General features: G+C 45.2%; 1 protein-coding gene across 1 annotated transcript in view; it reads left to right on the top strand.

Annotated features, from left to right (window-relative positions):
- Positions 1–26,031, top strand: part of PLK4 (polo like kinase 4) — a 141,028-nt gene that overhangs the window by 77,145 nt on the left and 37,852 nt on the right. Inside the window, exons 11-13 of the mRNA XM_085641530.1 lie at positions 3,662–3,792; positions 3,882–3,973; positions 21,311–21,443. Coding sequence (XP_085497656.1) covers positions 3,662–3,792; positions 3,882–3,973; positions 21,311–21,443 — 356 coding nt within the window. The remainder of the gene's footprint in view (positions 1–3,661; positions 3,793–3,881; positions 3,974–21,310; positions 21,444–26,031) is intronic.

The raw sequence follows: 26,031 nt of genomic DNA, 5'->3' as shown, positions 1-26,031 counted from the left end.
AAGTATGTTTTTAGACTTGATTGAGATTCTTCATTAATCATTTGGCAAGTGTAACAGCCGCTCATTTTTTCTCCTTTGTGTGTTTTTCAGTCCCTTGCTCGGATGACAAAAATACGTGCTAGTCCTCAAAAATAAGCACCGTCTCTAATTAAGCACTGGTCTGGGCTGTGTAACAGATGCTCTTGGGAGTGAGGACATGCTCGAGTTTGAGCAGTAAACTGGAACCATCTAGTTTGGGAATTATTTACTTATTACGTTTCCCATCTCTTAATATGATCATTGAAGGACATAGTGGGGTTGGTGATTGTGAGCTCAATAATGTAGCAGAGAATGGAAACTGGGGGTTTGGTGGGTGTGATGAGGTAGGATATAAACCATTTTAACACCTATTGTTGACACTGATTGAGGTGGCACTTGAAGGATCTGTTAAGGAGGACAACTCCATTGTTTGGGACGAGTTTTACATTAATCAAAGGCATCTCAATTTGGTATCTAGGAAGGATCTCCGTTTAAGGATACTGTTAGGCAATGACAGTTTGAATCTCCAGCATCTTAAACAGTGTTTTCTGAAGTCTTAAATTTTTGATAGACACCCTGAGCTCTACAAAGTCTTGGGCTTTCATTAGTGTTTTTTTGCTTGTGCTGTTTTCATTCATGGCTAATGTCAATAAGTTGCATGAAATTCAATTCAAAAGGAACCAGACCTTTTATATATTTTTGCATATTCAAAATTCACTAGCCCAAAAGTGGGAAAATCTTTTTAGCATTGGCTCAAACCGCTTATGTTGATTCCCGCTGGTAGGGTATGTGTACATCTCAACAACAAATATATCAAGATGCCTTGCAACTTTTAACTGTACTTTAACCCAGATTAATTTCTTTCCCTGTATAGTTTGGGGAGTCTAGTCCCCACAATCCAATATTTATTTTAATTAAAGGCGCTTGTTGCACTTTATTTAATCATCTTTCCTTTCTTTGGTTTTTCCCGCTCTTGTTTCGTTTCTTTCCGAATAGCTCTGAGCTTGGAGTTCTTGGCTCTGTTTCTTTCATTCTTCCCTCTGGTGTGCCATGAGTGGCTTGCCCTTTTGCACAGCAACACCCCTGCATACATTCTTACAGTGCAGGTTCTTGTCTTTTAATGCTACAAGTCTGTGTTCTTCCACAGATTTGCCTCTTTTCCTGACCATGTCTGCTGATCTGTTAGTACCCTGTGCTATTACAGGTCTTCCTCAATGCAGTGTTGCCTTATGCACATTGCAGGTCACATGCTAAATGTGACTTGTATTTTCTTCAGTGATACCTGTGAGTGCTGGTATACCTGCCCCATGGTGCAATCGCGTTTATCTTGTTTAACCCTGCGAATAAGACTGTGTTTGGGCATGCTTTGTTTAAAGTTGTGACGATTTGTTTTAAATTTCCCCTTAAAAATAATGAAATACTTTGACTCTCGGCCATAGACTCACAGGCACAAGTTATTACCAATTTAGCTCGGATGCTCTTTATGCTGTTACTCTTAAAAACCATTTCTGTTTCTTACTTGTATCTTAAGGAGCCTTGATGCTTGAAAAATCTTGCTCTACTAAGCATGCATAGTGGGTGAGCACCTCAGATGGCCTGATTTTGACATGGCAAAGTAATATGGAGCCACTGAAAGATTACAAGAGTGTTCCTCACTTATCTAGTATAGTTGGAGCTTTTTTATGTCTTTAGGTGGTTAGCCATGTAGACTCCTCTGAAGGGTTCCTGCTACACCATTGTTGACTTATTTCAACATGAAATTTAACAAAATATGTGCTAACCTTGAAAATCACTAACTTTTCTTGTCAGTAAAGCTTGGACAAGTCTGTATCTCTCTCTGAATATTACGTTGGATTGGATCTTAGATCGGTGCCTGTTCTAAGTGGTGGAAAGTCTGAGAGTGCAGGCCAGTATTTGGTTGTCGGACGTATTGAAAACAGTAAGTTACTAGAGCCAGCGCTGGTGGGTTTCAGACCCAACCATGCAACAGTGTCTTGACATCAACTTTGCATGATCTTCACACTTCTTTGGATGCTGGAGATACCACAGTTAGGTCTCTCCTGGTCCCCTCCACTGCATTTCACACTATATGCCACTTTATATTAATTGCATGTAGTGAAAGTGGGATGCTAAGCACCAGTGGTTGTTTCTTTCCTAGATAGGAGTACCCAAGCCATCTCACTGGGTCTCTATAGGTCACAACTAAAGCAATTGATCTTTGTCAATACCCAGGACTAGGTTGAATTACTTCTGCAGCAGTTCCAGTTGTGCATAGTGGCTTTAACTGAGTGGATGAGTCTCGGTGCTCTTCAAATAAACACCAAGGAATCAACTGATCGGTCTGCCAAAGAGAAACTGAGATTCATACATTTAGAAAAATGCTAAAGACCTGGTAATTCTCCTGCCCTACTGTTTGGAATATCTAACCTTTTTTCATCAGATGGTTTCAGTTGTCTTTAGCTGCTTTTTCTCTTTAGCCAATACCTCTTCTTTTGTTAGTGCCTGGATACTCTAGAAGCCACCAACCACTCTACAATACTTTTAATTATGGTGAAATTTGATCTACCTTTTTTTACATTCAAAGTATTTGCACTTTTAAATGTACCAATTTTCTTTTTAATCGTTAAGTGTTAAAATGTTTTTGTTTACTGTTGGTTACATTTGTTTTTGTGTGTTTAGGCACCCCCATGACACCCCTTCCCCCCCAACAATCCCCCTAATGCTCCTCCATCATGGTTTTGGCTTATTCTCTTCTAATTTTTACATTAATGACTACTTTGCGGGTCCCTTTGTTGGTGTATTGCCAAAGGTTTTGGTGGCTCAGCTGTTAATGTTTTTTCTTTTTTTTTCTATGTCTCAGCAGAGCATTCTAATTACAGCAGCCTCTGTGGCTTCTTAGTGACTTCTGCTTTTTGGACAGTTTATTTCCCTTTGTTTTCTCAACTATGCTTAACTGGAGTGCAGTTACACATGTCAACCTAGTGTTTCTGTAAGCCTTTTTCACTAGACTCACCCACTGTACTGTATCCTTTCAGGTGGATGGTTCTCAGGAAATTAACTTTCTGAATCAGTTCTGTACAATGCTGCTTTTTCACCTTCCTTCATCTTAGACAGTCAGCCCCACACATTAGTAATTGAGGTCCATAAAGGGCTTGCAAGACCAAGTTGCTTTTTAGACTCCCCATGATATTTTTGTGCTGTGCTTTCATGAAGAATCTTATTCCGTTTTTCCCCCTTTAACAACGCCCATGCCGAATCCCCCCCCATCAGCCCAGTCTTTTCAGCTGAATGCAAGCAGTTTCTGCATTTGTAATTAGCAGACTGGGAGAAAATGTATTCCTAAGACAGTGCCTTCATATTTGAGTATCTAATAGTGTGAATAGGTGGTTGTAGTCGTTTTTTCTTAAGTGTTATGCATTGTTTACTTTTTCTGATTGATGCATACATTGTTTTGTGGGCTCAGCGGAAATAGATGAAGGGTATTTTTTCATTTTCAACTATTATAAACTAAAGTAATGTGTGTTGACTAAAAGTGGTAGCACATTTGATGACCCGCGCTACAAAACCTCAATTTTAAAACCTTATCACCAGTATTTATTTTAACATGATTCTGTTGCTGACTTTTTTTTATCATCAATTATAGGGTCAAAAATACACAAGACTTCAGACTCTATTCGAGTAATAGAGAAATGTGGGAAGTCCTATGTTGTTAAAGAAGAAAAGGTCAAATCCCTGAATAAGAATGTGCAAGCTTACGTAGACCACGCAAATGAGGTAACTTGCTTTGACAGCCATTTGCCAGTTTAATTAAAATGTTTTACATAATTCTTCTTACACTACCATATTGTATTTTTGTTGAATAGGGTCATCACATTTGCCTTTCACTGGAATCTGCTATAACAACAGAGGAAAAGAAGGGTGAAGATGTTTCATTCTTTCCAATCATTTTTGGACGGTGAGTTTTAATGACTTGGTATCAAGTGCTTTGAATGTGTAGCAAGTACTTTGTTCTGCTACTTACTTTTTTTAAACAAACTTTGAGCGCCACAATGTAGATTCAATGTATCATAGCAAGTATAACATGGCATTTACTTTTCCATGTTCTGCTACTTACAATAATTCAGAAATTGAATGTGATACTCCTACCCTAGCCCTTACAAAAGTGTATGACCTCTCAAAATTCAGCTGTCAATGAGCGGATGGAAATATTCTGTTCTATCTGCTATTCTCAGGGAATACCTAAATAACAAGGTGTACAGAGACCTTCCCAAGTTGCACTTGTTAATTTATTTTCTAAGCAATCTTCAAGTCCTAACCTAGTTCCATATTAGGATTCAACTAGTGACCTATTGTGACCACTTAAGCCTTCATGTGACTATTAGTGTCCCCTAAAAATGCTCCAGTCCACCATCACCAACATGTGTTGGTTATAACCTGGCCCTTCCCACAAACTGAAAACATCCTCCAATTTGTCTTAGCCTGCCACACAGTCTGGCAAACTCAATAGTAAATAATTTGCTTCATTCTACATTGTTCTCTCAATCAAATATTTGTTAAGCGTGGCAAATCGCCCACAAGAGTCTCAAGGCGCTGCATAAGTTGGTTGCTGCATGGCTGCTCGTTCGAACATCCAAGTCTTGAGTTCTTTCCCAAACTGCTGAAGCGATGCTGTGGTCATGAGGTGCAGGTTGTTCCATGCCTTGGCCGCAAGGTGCGAGAAGGAGCGTCCTCTGTTTTTGGTTCGGCAGATCCGAGGGGTGTCAGCGAGGGAGGCAGATCGAAGGTGTTTGGTCAGTTGGTGGAAGGTCAGGCGTTTGTTGATGTATACTGGTCCTTCATTGTGCAGGTCCTTGTAAGTGTGGGTTAGCATCTTGAGCTGGTATCTTTCCTGGATCGGGAGCCAGTGAAGTTTCTTAAGGTGGGGTGTGATGTGGGACCTTCTGGGGAGGCTGCGGATGAGTCTTGCTGCTGAGTTTTGTATTGTCTGAAGTTTCTTCAGGAGGTGTGCCATGATTCCTACGTAGTGTTTCCATAGTCCAGTCTGCTTGTGACAAGGGCCTGCGTGACTGTCCTGGTGTTGACTGGGAGCCACCTGAGGATCTTGCGGGCCACGCAAAGAGAGTGGAAGCAGGGTGATGAGACTGGCTTCACTTGGTTTTTTATAGATAGCTTGCTGTCCAGGATGATTCCGAGATTACTGGTGTATTTTGGCACGGGGTGAGACGAGTTCTGTGGGCCCCCACGCGTCTTGCCATGGATAGTTATTTCCGAAGATGAAGACTTCCGTCTTGTCAGTGTTGAGTTTGAGACACTTGTTCTTCATCCAGTCAGTGACATTCACCATGCATCTGAAGAGTTGGCTCTGGTGGTGGAGGGGTCTTTGGACAGTGAGAGGATGAGGTGGGTGTCGGCGTAGGTGATGAGATTGAGTCTGTGTTATATAACGGTGTCATGTAGAGAGGATGGGGCCGAGGTACGATCCTTGTGGGACTCCGCAGATGATCTTCTTGTGCTCCAAGGTGAATGATGAGGAAACTGATCCACTGGGTTCTACTGGTGATGTATGAGGGGATTCATATGAGGGTGTCTCCCTGGATCCCGATGTTGTTGAGTCTGTTGATGAGGATGTGATGGAAGACTGTCAAACGCGACTGTCCGGTCCAGGAGGATGAGGGCTGCAATTTATTTGAGGTACGGGGGGGTCCTGATGTAGTCTGTCTGCAATCAGGCACGTATCTGTGCTGTGGTCGGCTCAAAATTCTAATTGGGAGGGGTCCAGGAGGTTGTGTTCTTCTAGGTGTTGGGTGAGTTGCTGGTTATGCCTGAAGACAGCTCTATCCAGCTGACGCCACTGTAGATGAGGGTACCAATTAAAGTAGCCACGACCTTCCTATGCCCAGAGATCACTTCACCAAGCAAAGTCTCGCCTTTGCCCCCAACCTGCAGGAATCTGAGGATGAAGGTCCATATGAGCCTGCTCGCAGCCCTTCGGAGCAGCATGTTAGAGGAGGATGAGGACTATGACTACAATAAGGAGGGGTAATATTACCAGCGTTATTGTCCTGAGCCTACAAGGCAATATCAGCCTTACGGATACTATACGAACCCTCCTAGACAGGATACTGCTCACCTACCCTCCTCACTAATCCAGGACCTGCAGGCTATGCTTTCGTACTACAGAAAACCTCAAGAGGAATGTCCTGCAGCACCACCACCGCAGCCTACTGCCCCTCTTATGACATGTATGCCGGCGCCTGCCACACAGAGGACACCTCATCCCCTGACTGCGTCCCCCCGAGGGAAGATCCATCCTCCTTGAATGAGTACGTAGAAGAGGGTGAAATTCCTTAGCCTCCACTACCTGCAGACGAGTGGGATGACTTCATAATTCCTACACCGTCCCCACCTTCACACCAACCAGTTGACTCTCCTCCAGAGGATTTTGGAGGTTTTCGCAATCTAATGGCGAGAGCAGCTACCAGATTTTACGTCCCCATGGTACTAAAGCAGCCCGACTGCTTCTTGTATGACTTTAAAGAACAGACAAAGTCGGTCTGCTCCATGCTCATCATCAACTACATTTGGCAGGAGGGAATAACTGTGATGAAACCTCCAGCCACAATGGTGTCTGTCCTGCCTCGGATTGATAAAACGGATTGTGCCGCAGAGGACTTCCTGCATGCTTGACCGGACGCTCCAGACCTGACTCAGTTATATCTAAGGCTGCGCAGAGGATGTCCAAGAATCAGTAAACCCCTATTACTACACCACCCAACAAGGAGGGGTACAGCTTAGACATCATTGGTAAACGCTTCTCTACCATGTCTGCTATTACCGTACGAGCGGCCAATGCCTTGGCGATCTTGGGTTGCTATGACCGCCAGATGTGGTCCAATATAGGTGACATGTTGGACCTCATCCCGGAAGACAATAAACAAGAGGCTAGGAAAATACTGCAGGAGTGGGATCGCACAGCCTCTGAAGTGATTGACTGCTCAATGGATATATCCACTACAGGCTTTCGACAGTTAGCTGGCGTAGCGGTCTTGCAGCACTGTAAATGGCTTAGGGTGATGTCATTCAGACTGGAAGTCGAATCCAAGATCTTGGACATGGCATAGGATGGTATTTCCTTATTTGGCAAACATAGCGGTGAGGCCTTAATAGCAATTAAGACCGATACCGCCAAATCCCTCTGCACAGTACAGGAAGTTACCCTTTCGGGGAGTACAAGGACAGGGTTTTTCAGGGTATAAGTGCATACCAATGCACCCAGCCCTACCAAACCTATTCGTCACAGTACAGACAGGGCTCCCGCAGACTAGCACCTTCTCAGAGCCGCAACTCCGGTCCCAAGCAGTGTTCTCAGTCAGTTGCCAGCTACTAAACTCTTCCGTCCTGTTGATGCGAAGATATCCAACCACATCAATCAGTGGAACAACCTCCTATCGGACTAATGGGAATTGGACTGAGTCACTTAAGGCCATACCCTGGAGTTTACAGAGCGACCACCAAACACTCCACCCAGGGGAGCACCACCCCTCACTCCCCCCCCCCCCCCCCCCCAACCCCCGCCCTCGTCTTTACTTAAGAAGAGATGCTCACCAAAGTAGCGTTTGAGAAGGTTCCTGTGGCACAAAGGGGAAAGGGATTCTACTCCCTTTTTTTCCTTTTACGGAAGAAATCAGGGTAGTGAAGACCTATATTGGATCTCGGGAAACTAAACAAATTCCTCAGAAAACAAACCTTCCGGATGGTTACTATTTCGGATATCCTGCATTGCCTCAACAGTGGCAATTGCATGACTTCTCTAGATCTGGAAGATGCATACTTTCATATCCCCATTCATCGAAGATATCTCTGATTCACTGTAGATGGTACCTATTACCAATTCAAGGTTCTTCCCGTCTGACTCCAATCCACCCCTCCGATATTCACCAAGTGCCTTGCTCCAGTAGCAGCCACCCTACGGAAGCTAGGTCATCAAGTCTTCCCCTACCTAGACGACCAGCTGCTAAAAACCCCAACGGCACTACAATTAGCCAGAGCTACGACAGCCTGCCTATCTTTTTTCCGCAAGCACTGCCTTACTTTGAACCAATGAAAATCCTCACTCACCCCCAGTCAAACAATGGCGTTCCTTGGAGCTGACCTGGACACAAACCAGAACATAGCTAGCCTATCCAGCCTATCCTAGGAGCGGCAAGGTTGGTTAGCATACTTGACTCAAACCATCCCAAGAAGACGGTGCATTTCTTGTCAATCAACTTGATTCCATTGGCTTGCCTCAAAATTAGACCGTTGCAAGAGGAACTTCAGTTGGTTCAAGCAACGGGATCCTTTGAAGACATGATCTCGGTTATGAGGGAACCATTGAAGTGGTGATATTACAAACCACATCTCTCAGGGGGGCCTCACTTTACAACCGTTGATTCCAGATTTCATTGTCACTACGGACGCATCTATAGACGGTTGGGGAGGCCACTTGCAAGACCTCCAAATCCAGGGCAAATGGTCTTCCTCTCAAAAAATGATGCACATCAACAGCCTGGAGCTCAAAGCCATATTACTCTTCCTACAAGCTTTCCTTCCAAGGATTGCAGGATCCTCTGTGTTGGTTCATACAGACAAAACGATCAGCATGTATTACATCAACTAAGAGGGAGCAACCAGGTCTCTCACACTCAAGAAGCCCAAGAGCTTTGGACTTGACTTACAGAGCACGGAATATTTCTGAAAGCCGAACCTGTTCCGGGAATCGCAATACATTGGCAGACACTCAACAGGGACAGTTGCCACGAGTGGGAACTGGACAAGGTTTTTTCACGATGGGGGAAACCAGCGCTGGATCTCTTTGCGACTAACAGCAATACCAATTACAATTTTAATGCCAGCAGATTACCTCTCCCAGGGTTGTGGGGAAATGCCCTTGTCATGCGTTGGGCCGGAATATATCCATCCCATTTATTCCCAGGGTCTTCACCCAGATGAAGACAAAGTGATCTCCTGATCACCCCAAGTGACCTAGGCAGCACTGGTTTTTGAAGCTTCTCCTTCTCTCCGAGATAAAACTCATTCGCCTTCTACCTACATAATTTCTTCTAACCATGAACAGTGGTCAGATATGCCATCTGGAACCAGCAGCGCTCAATTGGCACGCATGGCTCCTGAATTCTATGAATTTATAAATATAAGCATCACACAAGAATGCAGAGATATTCTCTCCAGGTTTAGGGTAGAAGGCACCAACAAGACTTACATTAAAATTGAAACTATTCTGCATTTGATGCCAACGGAACAGCTTGCATCCGTTCCACACTTCTCCAGAGCAAATCCTACCGTATATTCTCTCCCTGGCCAAATCAGGCCTGGTGTATGCTTCAGTAAAGGTCCACTTTGCTGCAATCTCCAGATAGACGTTCTTCTCAGGCTTTGTCTCTGTTCAAGACTCGTGAAGCAATTAATGAAAGGGCTCTTCTGAACATTCCCTTCAGTAAGGGCCCCGCCTCCGGAGTGGCATCTCAATGTGGTCCCCTCACAACTAATGAAGCGACCTTTCGAGCCTATTCATAAGGCTGGGTTGAAATTTCTCACATGGAAAGTTGCTGATCTCCATGCTCTCACATCCACCATGAGGGTTAGTGAGATGCAGGCCTCTACCACTCAAGAACCTTTCCTGCGCTTCACGGAGGACTTTGTGCATCCCAAAGGTGCCTACTCAATGAGCCCGTCCTTTTCCGAACTTTCTTGCCCAATCCAGCTATGCCGGCTGAACATGCGCTTCACACTTTGAACATAAAACAATGTGTCAAATTTTACGTACAAAGGACTAAAGGCATCCACAAAACTGACCAGCTACTGGTGTCCTATGGACAAGGCACTCAAGACACTAGTGACAAAACCAACCTTTGCCAAAAGGACCTCTAGAGCAATTACATTTTGCCATATCAAAGCTGTCAACTCTTTGGCAAGGACTGAGGCGCATTCTACAAGAGCAGTCTCACCGTCGGCTGCTCTATTTGCGGGCATTCCATTGGAAAAGATATGCCGTGCTACGATGTGGAAGAGCACTCACAAGTTTACGCAGCCTGGAATCTACGCAGCGCAGTGACACAGCCGTGGGCCAGGCAGTGCTCCGACATTTGTTCCAATAAGGGAAGCCACTTTAAATAGAGTTGTTTTTTCGATCTATTAGTTATATAGCTGACTGATCGTTATGGTTACTTCTACTAGTTAGCATTCATGTATAAATGCTTTTCATTTCATTATTAATGGAGATGGTTACGTATTTTATGCATTGTTATGAATCTAATATAGATGTGTGTACTTCTGTGTTTTGTTGCAGGGATTCTGCTCATGCACAGAACTATGCGCAGGAAACCAAGACCTCAGTGAATTGTGGTGTACCAGAAACTCACCTCAGAACCCCTATCCGACCAGCATCATTCGTTATCCGTATTATCTCGGAGGTCCCAATGTATAGACAACCCAGAACAAGCGACTTAGAGTACTCTCAGGAATGGTGGGAATCAGAAATACCTGTTGGTTATTATTCTCATATCAGTCCACAACAAGAGTAATCAGAGACACAGTAAAGTTTAAAAGGTTTATTTTATAAACTACGTGTCCTAAGATGCAGTACCTTGGCTAACATAAGCAGACAAATGATTAAAATCAAAACCATCAGCATTGTTACAATACCATAGAAAATGAAAAGAGAAATCATAGTATAAATGATAGTGGAATACAACCACCTTCCTTTCGCTAGTAAACTAATATTATTAGACTAGTAGAAGGTCTCTAGGCTTGAATGGGGAACCCCATACCGTAAAGATCAGCTTAGTGGAATCACCTCACAGGATCAGGTGTACTCTGCTCCTGGGAAAGATCTTCCTCCGAATGTGTGTAAAAGCATGCAGTCTGCAATATTAAAAGCACTCGACTTTCAGGTATTTGCAGCTGCGTGCATGTTATGGCTAAATAGTGGGCCGATCTCCCTGAACTCAAAAACATGCATTGTCTGGCGACCCAGACTGTTTCTTTACACAATGTTCAGACCAAGGTCGCAGCGCACGACTAGGGATGTGAACAACAGACAGTTCTCATGTGATGAAAAAGGCGAGCAAGCAGTTTTCAAATAATAACATGTATCTGCAGTGTCGTGTGCAAAGGCAGCAAAAAGTGGCAAGATCGCTTTCTAACATCTAATGCGCTTATGCCAACATAGCAATGTATGCATCTAAATTGCAGCCCTCACTACAGTTTCATTCTAAAAAGCATTCTCTAAAAATGTATATCGCTGCTACCCTCCATCTGCTAAGGATATTGCTTGCTATTCTGATTCAAGCTTGTGAATCTATGCAAGATACACCAATACTGGATAAGAAAATAAGTTACTTACCTGTAACTGCAGTTATCCAGTATTGGTATCTTTCATAGATTCACATGCAACCCACCCTCCTCCCCGTAGAGGCTCCCCTTAAAGCTTTGGATCATTTATTCCCACTTGTGCTGGAAAATCTAAGGGACTTAGCCTTTCTTGGGACTGTTCTTGAGGGTGCTAGCAGCTGGTTTATTGTTTTTTTTTAATTTGGTCTTTATTTAAAAAAAGGACATAAATAGACTTTCAATTGATGGCCTAGTGCCATTATAGCCAATGATAGTTTTAACATACTGCTTGATTATAGTACCATGGAACTGCTACTTCGGGGAATGATAAAAGCATATGGATCTATGAAAGATACCAATACTATATAACTACAGTTACAGGTATGTTAGTTATTTTCTTTTCTAACCGGCCTTAATTTCACGGACTCCTCTGCACTTTCTTTCCTTACAAACGATTCAGCTATCCATTAATGTACCCCAATATTTACACAGTTAAATCCCAGAAGTCCCCTAATTTCTTCAAGTTGTGCACCTTTGGACTATTCATCCCCTACAAATTGTCTATCTCCAGCTTAACAAATGCCCTGCATCGTCTTGGCTTCATGCACGCTCCTCGCTCTAGCCCAACTCAAACCATTTAGTGTGTCCTATGGCTTACTAGTACACCATTATTTTTTTCACTCCAAACAAATGCTTTTTGTGTCCTCGTAGTCTGCCAACCAAGTAAATTAGGGCACCTTAGGGACAGCTTTTCATCCTACCTTTCAGCTGAATGTAACCCTTGTTCTGCTAGACTTGTAACCACAGATTCCTCACCTATTGAATATTCCCCCAGGTGTCCGACCAAATCCATAAAATCTTCAGCAGTACCCCTGCGTGCTGACAGGTGGTGCCAACTTTTCTGTTAAGCGCCAAACGTGACATACACGGGCCTACATATGCGCCACCCAAGCGCTTTTATCTCAGTTCCTTTCTTTCTATGCCAACAGATCTGGAGCTACCCCTGGTCTCTTTCAAGACAGTCATTCCTCCGTGTGGAAGACAAGTTCACCCCCTAACTCTACAGGGTTCACACCATGTAGTAAACGTTGCAAAAATGTCTGTCACAGATCTGCATGTGGTGTGCCTGCTGTTGGACCATGACTCGTAAGGACTGCAGGAACTGAACCTTGATGCATCCCAAAGCTTTCTGGGATCGCAAAGTGAAGCTGTTAATGGCAAAGCACCACAAAATTCAGTGGTGGTCCAAAAATAGGTCCGGATCCTGCCACTGTTTGTCGTCGTGGTCCACATCCTCTGTTAATTCTAAGTAAAAACACAATAAGTCCAAATGGGTCTCTGCCTCGTCCTGCCAGTCTTGATCTCCAGAGAAGGCAACTGGAGTCATTGTGCCTCTTAGTCCCACTCTCAAAGTCATTATATTCAGAGATAATTCCGATCCTTTTTCCACGTGACCTGAATTTCCAAGACTGGCAACAATGCTGCAGCAGATTAAGGAATGCTGTGAGGCCATGCTGTGGCATTGTGGCATGTTACTGACACCCTCTGGCGTGCCTACGAGCTCCAAGGAGTCAAAAGGCCTCCCAACTGGGCTTCCCCAGCGGGTTCGCCCTCTGTACCAACTGGGCCCTTTGGTTCCATAATGACCTCCGTGCCGGGGCCCTCTCTGGCGCCACAGCCCACACAGAAACGTGACCCACAGAGTAATAGTGCTCCCACTGAGGCTGCACACTGTTTTAACAATGCCGCAAACATTTAGTTAGCTACCTGACTCTGACACAGTGCCCTTGATCTCTGGAAGAGCTTATATCGTACACAAATGGTTTGGCACAGATTTTAATGATGGAGGCTATGATGCTGTGGACGTGTTTACCCAGCCCTATCAGGAGGATACTTGGTATGAGGACCCCCAGGATGCTAGTGGTCTGTATTTCTCCCCAGACACTGGAATGGTGTTTCGTCCGGGCCTTGCCATGGTGGAAAGTGCCTACTTCACCATGGTCATTCGTAGGGTGGCGGGGGTTCTTGATCTTCAACATCGTACCCAGGAAGTAAAGACCAATGTTTTGACTGACATGCTTCAGCCTGGGCAGACAAATTCAGAGCCCATCCTTCCTTTCAATGATTATCTTACAGTAGGCTTTTGGGGACCTGGGCTATCAGACCCTGTCCGCGAGCTTCCGGTTTAATAGGCATATTGCAAGGGGGCGTCTCCCTTCTCCGGCTTCCCAGATTTTGTCACCCAACACCAGGAAACCTCTTGGTACAGGCTTTGGCGACCAAAGCTCATCCAAATTTATCCTAAACGACTCCCCCTGACCGGATAGAGACCTTTGGGAAATGGTGCAAGTTTGGCCCTTCTAGGCATCTATTCTTGCAACTTGTGGAGATCCGTAACCAGGTTATTCACTATTGTTTCAGAAGAAGCAGGATAGTCCTGATGCAGTCAAACTTTACATCCGCTCTGACTTCCAATTATATTACTTGTGTGCAAGCGCTTTTTATTTATTATTGGCACCAACCTCCGAATTACATCCTGCATGTGGCTGTGGAAAGCGATGCGGGACACCTAATTCCTCTTACGGCTATGATTTCTAACAACAACACTATTTTCACGCATGGTGAAATCGACACAGTGCAGTGTACAGTGCATGCATGGAAAGCACTTGGTCGTAGAGTACAGATAGAGCCATTATATGCTCCCGCCATGCTGCTTGAACAACACTCTGATATTTCAGTCACAGGGAGGTGGGCTCATTAATAGCTTTAAAGGCAGCTAGGCTCTGCACACTGGGTGATCTCTACAAGGATAACCAGTTCATAGACTCCTCTAAATTGCAAGTGGAAGGCACCATCCCCAATGCTCCTTTTCATATATAGTAGACTCCGAGCAGCACTTCGTACATTATACCCACAGTTCCCAGAAGAACCAAGAGCCTTGGGTGCGCTTCAATTGGCAATCACAACATCTACGCAGTATCACTTAATTACGCGCTTATACAGTGTGTCACAAATTGATAAAAAAGTACTGGTAGAGGGACCACTGGCCAAGTGAAACGCCACTCTTCCAACGCCACTTAGCATGGAGGACTGGAAAGAGTGCTGTATCTTGAAAGGGCAATTGACAGTGAATGTTAACCTTCGAATTATACACTTCAAATACCTACACCATTTATATTATACACCAGTACAGCTCATTACATTTGGCTTACGAGAGACAACAGAGTGTATTAGGTGTAAAGCACCAGAAGCAGATTTCATGCATTTAGCGTGGGTATGCCATAAGATAGACATTCTGGGAGAAAGTCATAAACACTCTTAATGCAATGGTTCAGGAACGGGTGGAGTGTGCCCCGCAGGCCTGCCTGCTGGGATTGACTGGATCTGTGCACCCATCCCACCGCAAACTAGTAGCTATTGCCCTCTTCTTGTCAAAACGGAGAGTCTCGATTCCCCAGAGGGGCGGGAGGGAGCAGCCCAAAATTACGATCATTGGATTTGAGACATGACTTATTGTCGGGATCAGCCTACATGTTATGCTGAAGAACTTCCAGAGTCTTCCAGGCCGCTGGATGTGTGGGAACCTTTTGCTGCGTATTTGTTGACCAAAGATGCTGTATAATATAAGCATGTGAAATATATATCAAGAGTAGTGGTTTCTGCATTTTATGCCCTTGATGTAAAGGACTCTGAAGTGATGTATTGATGCCTTGTATGAATAATGTAACAGATTACTCTGTATTGGACACGACTATGTTAATGTTGTTGTTCATAAATGAAAATGCTCAATAAATAAAATATATATATTTTTTTAAGTTTAACATCTGCTGCAAACTGGACACCACTGACTCACATGGTAGAGCTATAGGCACCAGTGTGGCCCTTCGTAGGCAAGTCGTGATGCAGTCCAATGCAATCCATTTGCTTTTGTGGGAATATTCAGGCAAGGCTTATGGACATACCCTTCGGTTCCAGCCTTTTTTACGGACAAAGCAGATTTAGATCTGGAGCACTTTAAAGACTATAGGGCCACAGTGTGTTTTCTGGGCCTCTCCATTCTGCTACTCCAGCCACATCAACAGTTTCGTCCCCTTCATGGCCATGATAGGGGCTTGTAGTATCGCCAACCAATCCAATCAGTATAGTAATAACCCCAATTTTGTTCGCAGCCACGGGACTCAGAGTAAGTGGACAACAAGGGCAGCTTGCAGCCAGTCTTCCACTCCTCCAGCTGCTGCAGCCCCAAGCCTCTTTAGCGTGCCCTTGTCGTCACACAGTCACCCAGTCACCCTGTCTGAGGCATGGTCTGACGTTTTCTCCCAGGGTGGCAGCTGATAAGGTCTGACAAGTGAGTCCTGGAAATGGTCTTACGGGGTTACTTTACAATTTCTCGAAACTCCGCCACACCTTCCACCATCCCTAGAACGATTGACGGAGCACCACCTTTCTCAGTAGAAGGAGGAAGTACAGGCTTTTTTGGCACAGGTGCCAAAGAGGGTGCCAATGCCAAAAGTTGGTTGTGGTGGTTGTTCTTGCTGCTTCCTGGTGCCAAAAAAGGACTGATGCCTCTCTCATCTTGGATCTCCACCCTTTCAATGGTTTCCTGCTGAAGGATAATTTTCAAGATGCTCACCTTGGCCCTCGTCTTGTCTGCTCTCAACCCTGGAGACTGGATAGTAGCGTTGGTCCTGCAGGACTCTTATTTACACATTCCCATCCTGCAGGCCCACAGGCACTACCTGCAGTACACCAGGAGCCAGGTGCATTTTCAGTGCACCATGCTACTTCTTTGCCTCACCAGTGCCCCTCGGTGTTGACAAAAGTGATGGTGGTGGTTGCAGCACATTGTCAAAGATCAGAGGTCCCATTCTTCCCCCTACCTTGACGATGGCTGTTGAAGGCAGGCTCGCCCTAGTCCGTTATCACCGCCAGGCTATAGCGAACCCCTTAAGAGCATCTTTCCAATCTGATCCAAGTTTCGGAGGAGACTGCAAAAGATCTACTGTGATTGCTGTGGTACCGCGATTGTGTCAGCGGCACACCCCTCTCCTTGTCTTGCCCAGAGCTAATAGTGGTAACCGAGGCATCGCTTGTGCATTAGAGAGGCTATCAGGGAGAAGTGGAGCTCAGAGGCTTCTGATCCGGTGTGTGCCCGGCTCTATCATTCTTCTGAAGCGGAGGGTCATTCGCCTAGTGCTGAAAGCTTTCCTGCCATCCATCAAAGGGAAGCTGATGCAGTTGCTCAAAGACACAACGGTCATGTGGTACTGCACCAACCAGGGCAGGGAGGGGTTGTTGACCCTACGTCAGGAGGCTTTGCATATCTGGACGCTGCTGGACCACCAAATAACTTTTCTAGTGATGCACCACCTGACTGGTTCCTATAATGCCAGTGTGGACTAACTCAACCGTCGATCCCTTGCAAATCACAAATGGCAGTTCCATCCGGAGTTGGCACACAGTCTTTTCTGTGCGTGAGAGGAACCCTGGCTCGATCTTTTAGCCACTACTACAAAGCACAATGTCAGCACTTTTGCACGTTGAAGTGTCCATGGCTTCTTTTGCTCCGAGATGTTACACTTTGAGGGGAACCCTGAACTCGTGAGCATCTGTCCTCCAATCAGAGGATTTTCTATCGCAGCAGGGCAGGATTCTGCACCAAAACCTGTGCAACCTACACCTCCATGCTTGGAGATTGAGCGGTGACAGTTAAGTGCTTTCGACCCTCCTCCTGAAGTTGTTAATGTCATCTTGGCAGCTGGGTGTCCCTCAACAAAATCTTTATACTACTGCTGTTGGGATGAGTTTGTGACCTCGTGAGCTTCTAAACAGATCGACCCACTTCATATTTGTTGTTTATGTCCCTGGCCCAGCAAGGTCTAGCTTTGGGCACTGTTAAATGTACCTGTAGGCTCTTTTAGCTTTTTTACTGTTGCCCGATCAGCCCACGTTTAACTCCGCAGTTAACTACTTGTTTCCCCCTTCCCCATTTGCTATAGCCCCACTGGGACTCTAAATCTAGTTCTCACAGCGCCTTTTGAGCCGCTACACAGCTGTTCTCTCAGACTTCTTACCTTTAAAACTGTCTCTTTTGTCTCTATAACAGCTACCAGCTGGAACCGAAAAGAGCTCTCTGCTTCTATATTGATTGTAACACAGAACACCGGATGGACTATCAGTTCTTTATCGGATTTGCTGGAGTAAAGAAAGGCAATGCTGTGCAGAAGAGGACCATCCTTCGCTGGGTCATACACCCGGAAGATCAGTTATGCATTGGCAAAACAGTAGCCCCCTGAAGGCTTGCGGGCTCGTTCTGCCAGTGCAAATGCTGCATTGGCTTGCGGTGTGCCTGTCCTAGACAATTGCCAGGCGGCTGCAGATGTACCAGTACTGTCTGGACAGCCAAGTTTGTCTAGAGGGGCACATTGTCTCCTCTGTCATGCAGGATTTTTTGGTTTGAATCAGTTCACAGACCCACCACTTGTGGATATACTTAGTTACCAATTCAAAAGGTGAGGAAGCTGTGGTTGGAAGTCTCGATCAGAAGAACAAGTTAACTTGTCTTCTGTAACTCTTTCTGGTAGAGAGACTATTTAACCGCAGATTCCTCACCGGCACTCCCACCTCCCCATTCTGTCAACTGGACTCTTCTGTGAGCTGTCTGAGCGCTTTGGGGGAAGGGGCCTATATAGGCCCACATACATCACTTTCAGCACAGAAAGAAGTTGATGCAGAGCAGTCTGTGCCACCTGTCGGCTTGCCGGGTACTGCTGACTATTTTCCTGATCCAGTCTAATGTGACTATTTAAAAGGTGAGGAATTTGCAGTTAGATACTCTCTACCAGAAAAAGAATTACCAGAGACAAGTAACTTGTTCTTCTCTGCAGGCATCCTCTGCTTGATGCTCATAAAGGCCCACCTTCAGGCAGTTCTGAGACTCCTTGGCTATTACAAGACAGCAGTTCAGAATCGCAAACGGGAGTACAGAAATTAGGGATGGAAACAGCCAGGGAAGAGAGCTGAAACAATAGAGAATTGTTATGCCAATTTATATTGAGAAACCTATGCCACAGATTACTGATAAACTGAAATTCCCTCTTATTCTCTTCGAACCCTGGCTGTTAATCTCATGAGCATAGAACGCTGTAAAAGAAATGCAAGCGAGGTGAGAATTAAATTAATTACACATTCATCTAATTCCATCATTGACTAGAAATTAGAATATATATAGATCGCAATGTACCAGAATGCAGATGATAGATGAGATCTGTAATAATTAGCACTCAAATTTGACAGCAGAAACCTGTGAAGATTGTTGCCTAAAGTCACAACAAAAAAGTTACTGGCACAGAGGATTATTTAAGGTATGGCAGTTGTTCCGTCAGTGTGGAAGAGGTCCTAGCCTGCTCCACACTGGTGGATGACTACAAGCATATTTGGAAATCTCTGCCTGCCTGGTGGAGATGTCTGTGCCTTTAAAGGACATCAGAGCGTCTTGCCTAAACAGAGCAGTCAGTCTGAGGTACTTAAACCAATGATCTGATGTCTCTGGAGCTGCAGATCTAAGGTTTCTTCCAGTGAGATCACTCCCAGCTTAAGCATGACTGTCGCCCAACTCTAAATAGCTCTGGCCATCTGACAGTTCAGCAGGCCAAACTCTAAAATAACCACCAAAGATCTCAAGAACAATCTTTTCCTCTGTATGACTAACTAAAAACTTTGGTACCATTCTAAGGTTTCTGGGATTTGTAGTTCAAAACAGGCTTGTGGTATGTTGTAGTAACGCATTTGGGATCAGCCTGTACACTGACCTCTAGAAGCACAAGTCCTATGACAGTGACTCTGTCCTGACCTCACATTTATGTAGGGTGTTGGAATGGCTACCCTATGGAGGAGAAATTTGGAACCACATTGAGTGTTGCAATATATATCACAACACTTCTAGGTTGTGCTGTTCTGACCTTCTTACATGGCTGTGACTGCTTAGGGTGTGCAGGCTTCTCTTGCACCGCACGCTGCTGTTATATTGCACGTCTGGGCTAGTGTCTTCCTGTAATGTTCCCTTGTATAAGGATCATTGATACTTTGTCACTGACCCTTCCAGCTGGTATAGTTATTTATGTTGGAAAATAACCACTCTTCTCACCTCTGCCTTTCCTTACAAAGATTAACTTCAAACACCTATCTAGTAGTGCTCTATGGAATCCAGCTACTTAAGAATTCCACAAATTGTGTTCTAGGGCCTGTTTGCAAATTGTCCTTTACACCACCCTGAACCATCAACATGTCACTGTGCTAGAGATGTTCGCTTCCTTCAGTTATGTTTCATCCAGGTATCACTAGCACCAGTCTTCTGGTTTGGTACCCCTACCTCGGTGGCTGACCTTTATCAGTAACATGGGCTGTAGACTAGAACCTCTTCCAACCCAATTTCTATCCTCACTGCCCCCCTCCCCCCACGTGTGGGCATCCCCAGTTCTTTTTTCACCCGGTTCCCAGTCTTTCTTCAGACACATTGTCTTCAGATTCCTGTGCTAGAAAAATCTAAATGTTTTTTTTTTGCTGCCCATCTCCCCATGCATCTCACTAATTCACTTTGACATACATCACTCTCATCCTGCAGTGACCAATGCTGAGTCAATCTAAAATTTCCCTTTAACCACCATGAATCGTATTTATTTCTCTTTGTAAGTTAGGATGTGCCTCTGCTGTTGTGTAAAGTGACATTGGCAGCCATGGTAGTATGCTTGGTGTATTTACAGAATTTTTAGGAGGCAATCTTGGAGCAACTGGAATATACATGTGAAGCAGAGTTCTGTACTTTTCAGCATTAAAGTGCCAATACAGCATTATGTGACCAAAGGAGCATGTGGCTTATTCTAAAGCACAGATGGCTATCAAACCAGGCACTTTGATTACTCACAGCGGTGACTACATGCGAGCCAGGCAGAGGATAGAGGACGGGGTGGCTTTTGAAGGGAGCTTTGTATGTATGAGTAGCTGAGGAACAGTTGATTACAGATAAAGCACATTTATATTGCTGTTACTTTTAGATGTATATGTAGTGCTGATAAGGGTGACCTGCATCGGTGCGTGAATAAAAGTCATATTTACAAGTAATTTTGCTGGTGAATGTGTACTAGTGCATGAACAGTAACTATAAAAGCAGGCACAAAGACAAACGTTTCATTGGTGTGAAAAAAAAAAGAGCTGTTTCAGAAGGCAATCGTGCTGGAAAATGCTGTAGTACTAGAGTTCCGCCCTGATGGATTTATATCAACTTGTTCAGGGAGATAACTAGATTCTCTGAAGGTCTGAAAATTCCCTTTTCTAGTTGCTACAGCTATATTTTATTTCAGTGGCAAATAAGATTAACTATTTGTGCTTATTTTTTCATTTAGGTTTGTAAAAACTCTCCTTCGTTTGTCTCCATATTACCTCTGCAAATCATTTTATTGGTCTGTCCACTGTGCGTTCTGATTTATTTACCAATCCACAGACCGCTGTAAGAAAATAGTACTGCCTTTTGTTTGTTTGAAATTGTTATTTGGAGATTGAGCTCACCTACTTAAAACAATCATTGAACTCTTCGTGCAAGTATGGTCTAATTCCCCAGGTTGTAAAAATAATTGTCACTGAAAAATACTTGCATCTTATAAATTGCGCCATTTGATAATTCAAAAAATCAACTTAATTACTTGCTATGTGTAGTTAGATCTTTAAGTGTCTGACGGAAACTGTGACCTGAATACAGTAATGTAGAAGCATTTTGAGGAGTCTTCTAGCTGTTATTCAACTTTCAGGTTGCCGTCCCGTAACATCTAGCAGTTGCCATGGTAGCAACATTTATTATAGCCTTTGTGTGCCTTTTTGATGCTGATTGGTCTGCAACTTATTTCTCCAGGAGACCCATAAACGTAGATTCTCCAAAGGTTGTGGCTGAAGATGAGTCTGCACAGAGAGAACACCTATCATCGAATCGTCCTTCTGCAGGCAGTTCAGCATCCCCAGGCCAATCGCCCATCCAGACGCCCTCGGTCAGTAAGAGAGTCCTCCTAAACTTTATCATGAGCATTTTTTATCCTCCGCATTTTACGGGCACTGAAGGCTAAAGTACAACCATATCTTTGTAGTGACATACAAGTAGACTCCTATATTTCAAGTCGGCTCAACTATTTATGTTCATTACTGCAACAATGCTAACATTTCACTTTGTGTTAATGTATGCAGATTAAACACCATTTTATGCTCTGCACTTCTCTGAAGTGAAAAATATCAAGATGCTGGCCTCCCAATTAGAAAATTCATTTAAAAAGTACTTTGGCTTTTAATGAGAGTTGACATTAAGATTTGGAAATATTGTTGAACTTTGGTGCAGCTATGTCCAAACTGCAATAAGAATGAATTTCTTTAGGACTGGAGTTACCCTGTGCTGATTCCATGGGAGGGTAGATGTTTAATCGTGCTAGAAATGCACATTTCTTACGTGAGCATTGTTAACCATGTTACCAGACTACTACAGCCTCCTTCAGAAAATCATTGCAAGCCTAGCTCCCAACAAAGTTGATGCTAGAGGTGCACGAAAGAGAAATGAATGGAAAGGCACATATGCTTGGTTTAACTATTGACTAAATAGTAACTCGCATCCTGTATTGTCTTTTGCTTCCCCTGGAGCTGCTCTTGTGATCCCTAGCTCAGAGGTGACCTGAGCAGCACCCGGATCCGAAAGTGAGCTGTGTTCAGTGATGTTTATTTTACAAAGATTTTGGAAACTGCTAAACAAAAATATAAGTAAAAACAACAGCACACAAATTTATATGGCGTTTAGCCAGATCTTTGTTTTTTAACCGCTATACCAAAAGGTTATCACATGAGAGAGAAATGGAACTCCTTTGCTGCAATCCAAACCTAGTTTTCAGTTTCATTTTAAGCTACATTGCAACAGTGCTGGAAAAAGGGAGGTCAAGAGTAAGTAGGAAGCATTTAACTAATAGTCTGGTGTCTCAGATAAGGCTATCTTTGTGTGTTTCCCAGGAAGAAATTTCTGCGCAGGTCCTAGCATTTGAGACTGGCGTTCTCAGTCTGGGGTTGTGTGCTACATAGAGAGGTACCTACCTGTGATAGATGCCTGCGCTGATATGCCAATGCGTGCCAGCAATATCAGCTGCAGTGAAATATGTGACATGCGAATGACAACTACGCTAGAAGCTGAAACACAAGTGTCTTTCTTAGTAATACAATACATAAATATAGATTGTACAGTAATTCAAAGTTTATTATCCTGTATTATAATGGTCAGCTTTTTCAGGCAGTGGCTCCTGGTACTACTATGTAATTAAACGGTTCTGTTGTTCAACTCAAAGGACGAAAGGTTTGTACAAAGTAATACACTTGTGACACCTTTCGTAGAAGCAGCTAGTGCACAACTGATATAGGATGAATACATGTGGGAGTTGTATTAAGTTGTTAGCCAATTTTAACTCACTGTGGTTTGAGTTTAGCAGTTTTAGTCTTATTTAACTGCTTTGTCTGTGTATAACTATTTGAGCTTGATGGTTAGGGCTGAAAGATACTGATACCAATGTGTGATCCCTCCTGACATGGAAACATAAGATTAACACTGAAAATGCTGCTCAAGGAACTGTATAGAACATGAAGTCACAAGTTGCATTCCTAGACTCCGCCTTTCCAACTCCTCTGATAGCTATAACGTCACAATTTCCAGAACACACTCAGTTAAGGGTGGGACACAGACTAATTTCGAAGACTGAGGCACCATCCAGGTCAGTCTCTAAACAATGACTCTGTCCTTGTGTTGCTATACCTAGCCATATGATGGTTGTGACGGAGCATATAGATGTTGCTGCTGGGGCATTTGAGGCAGTACCTGGGAATGTAATCGCTCCAGGCCTCATTGTTGCCCCTAGCCTATGATCGCTTTGCCTTTGGCATAGTTTGGTTGAACCACTGGTTTACTATTACTGCACTGTAGTTAAAATATGGGTCGAATTTTAACAGTTTTGCAGCGTGAATCTTTCTGGATTCACTATGCTGTGCATTATTCCGCGATCTTGTGGTTGGGTCCGGATTCGTAGTCTTTTCTTTGTTTTTTTTTTTTTTTTGTTTTTTGTAGCCCAGGTGGGCGTCGACGTACACCATTTGGTGCACCTCCCGTGACGTCGTCGTGCTTCCTGCGGAAGTCCCACCTTTGGGGCGCCATCTTCAGATTCTTTTTTCCGCCGTTGGGTCTGGATCGTCATCGGGAAGCTCCAGAATTACACTCGAAGGAAGAAGGAAGAAAAGCGAGTTTCGTCGATAGAAACACTAGAAGATATCAGGAAAGGAAAAGATTTCATCAGGAGCGCGAAGAAAGGAGGACCAGCGCCCTTTTTCTTCGACGGCCTTGGAGAATGCACGCTCAGAGACCCTGAGCGCAATGGACAAGACGCCATTCAAGTTCTGCCCAAACTGCCACCACAAGTTCGCGCAGAAAGACCAGCATCCGGTCTGCAACCTCTGCCTACCGGTCGATCACCAGAGTATCGACTGCAACGCCTGCTCAGCCTTCGTGCCGAAGACACTCAGGGTGAGAGAGCGGCAGAGAAGGGCCAACGCCAGCATGGATGGCAAGGGGAAGCCCCCGACGCTCTACGCTCTGGGCCTCTCCTCGGACGACGAGGACAACGACGCCGAGACAGCCGAAAACTTCACGGTCGTAGAGACCGACAAGAAAAAAGAAGACGAGGTAAGAGAATCGTCGAGCGCAAAACAGAAAGTACCTCGACAACACGAGGGTGACTCGAGAAAATCTGAGTCAAAGTCCACGAAGGGAGCCCCGGCGCCGAAAACTTCGACGTCCAAAGGGGGAACCACGGACAAGAGGCCGAGCGGATCCTTAGAGAAGGACTCCCTGGTGCCGAAAGACGCCGAAAGGCAAGGGTCGTCGAAAGCATCCCATGAAACGGGCCGATCGACGCAGAAAGAGCGTTCGACGTCGACGCAAGTTTCATCGAAAAGACCCGCGGTCGACGCCGAAAGCATCTCCGAGATGGAGAAAAAGAAGAGGCGGCTCGAGGCCGAAATGGAGAACATCCTTCAAAGAAAGAAGGAGTTCGACGCCAGAATGAAGGAATTCAAGATTCCAACGGTTTCATCAGCGGACGTCGGTGAGGTCGAAGACGAGTTTGACGCCGAAGGGCTGACAAGAGAACTCGAAGAGGAAGAAGAGCCCTATTATGAGGGAGAAGCCGAGGAAGAAGACCAACGGTCGTTCTACGAATCGGCGGCATCTACCAGCAACGACGTCGAATGGCACGATCTCGACACCGAAAACCCGGAGGAGCCCGTGGACACGTACCCTTCGAGGCCTTCGCCACCCGACGACATCGGGGTCTACAATATGGTGGTCAGGAGCACAGCAATGGCCTTCGGCGTCAAACTCGACGAGGAGAAACCGAAAGCCGATTTTCTCGTCGAGACACTGCTCCCCATCCAGACAAGGAGCCAGTTCCTCCCCATGCTACAAAGCGTGATGAATCAGGGGAGAGAAGCCTTCAAGGAACCTGCGACCTGCCGGTCGATCACGCCCAGGACAGAGAAGAAATATAAGCACTCCTCCCTGGACCCCCCTTACATCAAGGGTAGCGTGAACGCGGACTCCATCATAGCCTCCACGGCCAGGAGAAGGGCCAACGTACCAGCAACTTCGGGCCCACCCCCGGATAAGGAGAGCAGGAGGATTGACCTCACAGGAAGAAAGGTCGAGAGGAACGCCGCAATGCACTGGCGCATGGCGAATTCAAATGCACTCCTCAATAGACACCAATACCAGCACTGGGATGAGATGGGGGAGTTAGTAAAGCACCTCCCCGAAGAATACCGGCAGAGAGCCTCTCACCTGATAGATGAAGGCAAAAACATCGCCAACTCCTGTATAAAGACGGCGTTGGATGGGGCAGAGACTTCAGCAAGACTCATGGCCATAGGGGTCACAGAGAGGAGGCATGCATGGCTAAGAATCTCGGGATTCAAACCGGAAGTGCAGAACAACATCCTTGGCACCCCCTTCAATGGAGAGACACTGTTCGGAGCAACAGTGGACGACCAGCTCACCCAGCTGAAAAAAGAAAAAGAGACGGCGAGGTCCATGGGGGCCCTACAGCTGAGGGGAATGAGGCGAGGAAATCCCTCGAGGACCCTACGGTAGGGGAGGAAGCCAGCAGGGGACGTCGCACCAGGCGTTCCAACAAAGTCAGCAGGGTGAAGGTCACGGACAAGGTCAGCAGAAGCAAAACTGGCAATATCAACCTCGGGGCCAGTCCTTTCGCGGGAGAGGGAACGGACGTGGCCAAAGGAGGAGAGGGGGCGAACAGCCCTCGACGAAGTGACTCAGCACGCAAGAGGACGCCTACCCTCGTCAGGACCCCAAGGGTGAGGCGCAGAAAAGTGTCATCAGGGAGAAGAGAAAATTCAAGAGCCTACGAGCATACGACACCAGTAGGCGGAAGACTGAGGTTCTACCTTCAGGAGTGGCGGCGTATAACCACAGACAAGTGGATACGGAACGTTGTGCAGTACGGGTACTGCGTAGATTTGGAGAAAAGACCTCCAAACAGGAAACCAAGG

The sequence above is a fragment of the Triturus cristatus genome, chromosome 2_2, assembly GCF_964204655.1.
Source record: "Triturus cristatus chromosome 2_2, aTriCri1.1, whole genome shotgun sequence".
NCBI lineage: Eukaryota > Metazoa > Chordata > Amphibia > Caudata > Salamandridae > Triturus > Triturus cristatus.
Note: the sequence above shows the minus strand (reverse complement) of the source record. Positions and strands in the feature narration are given on the sequence as shown.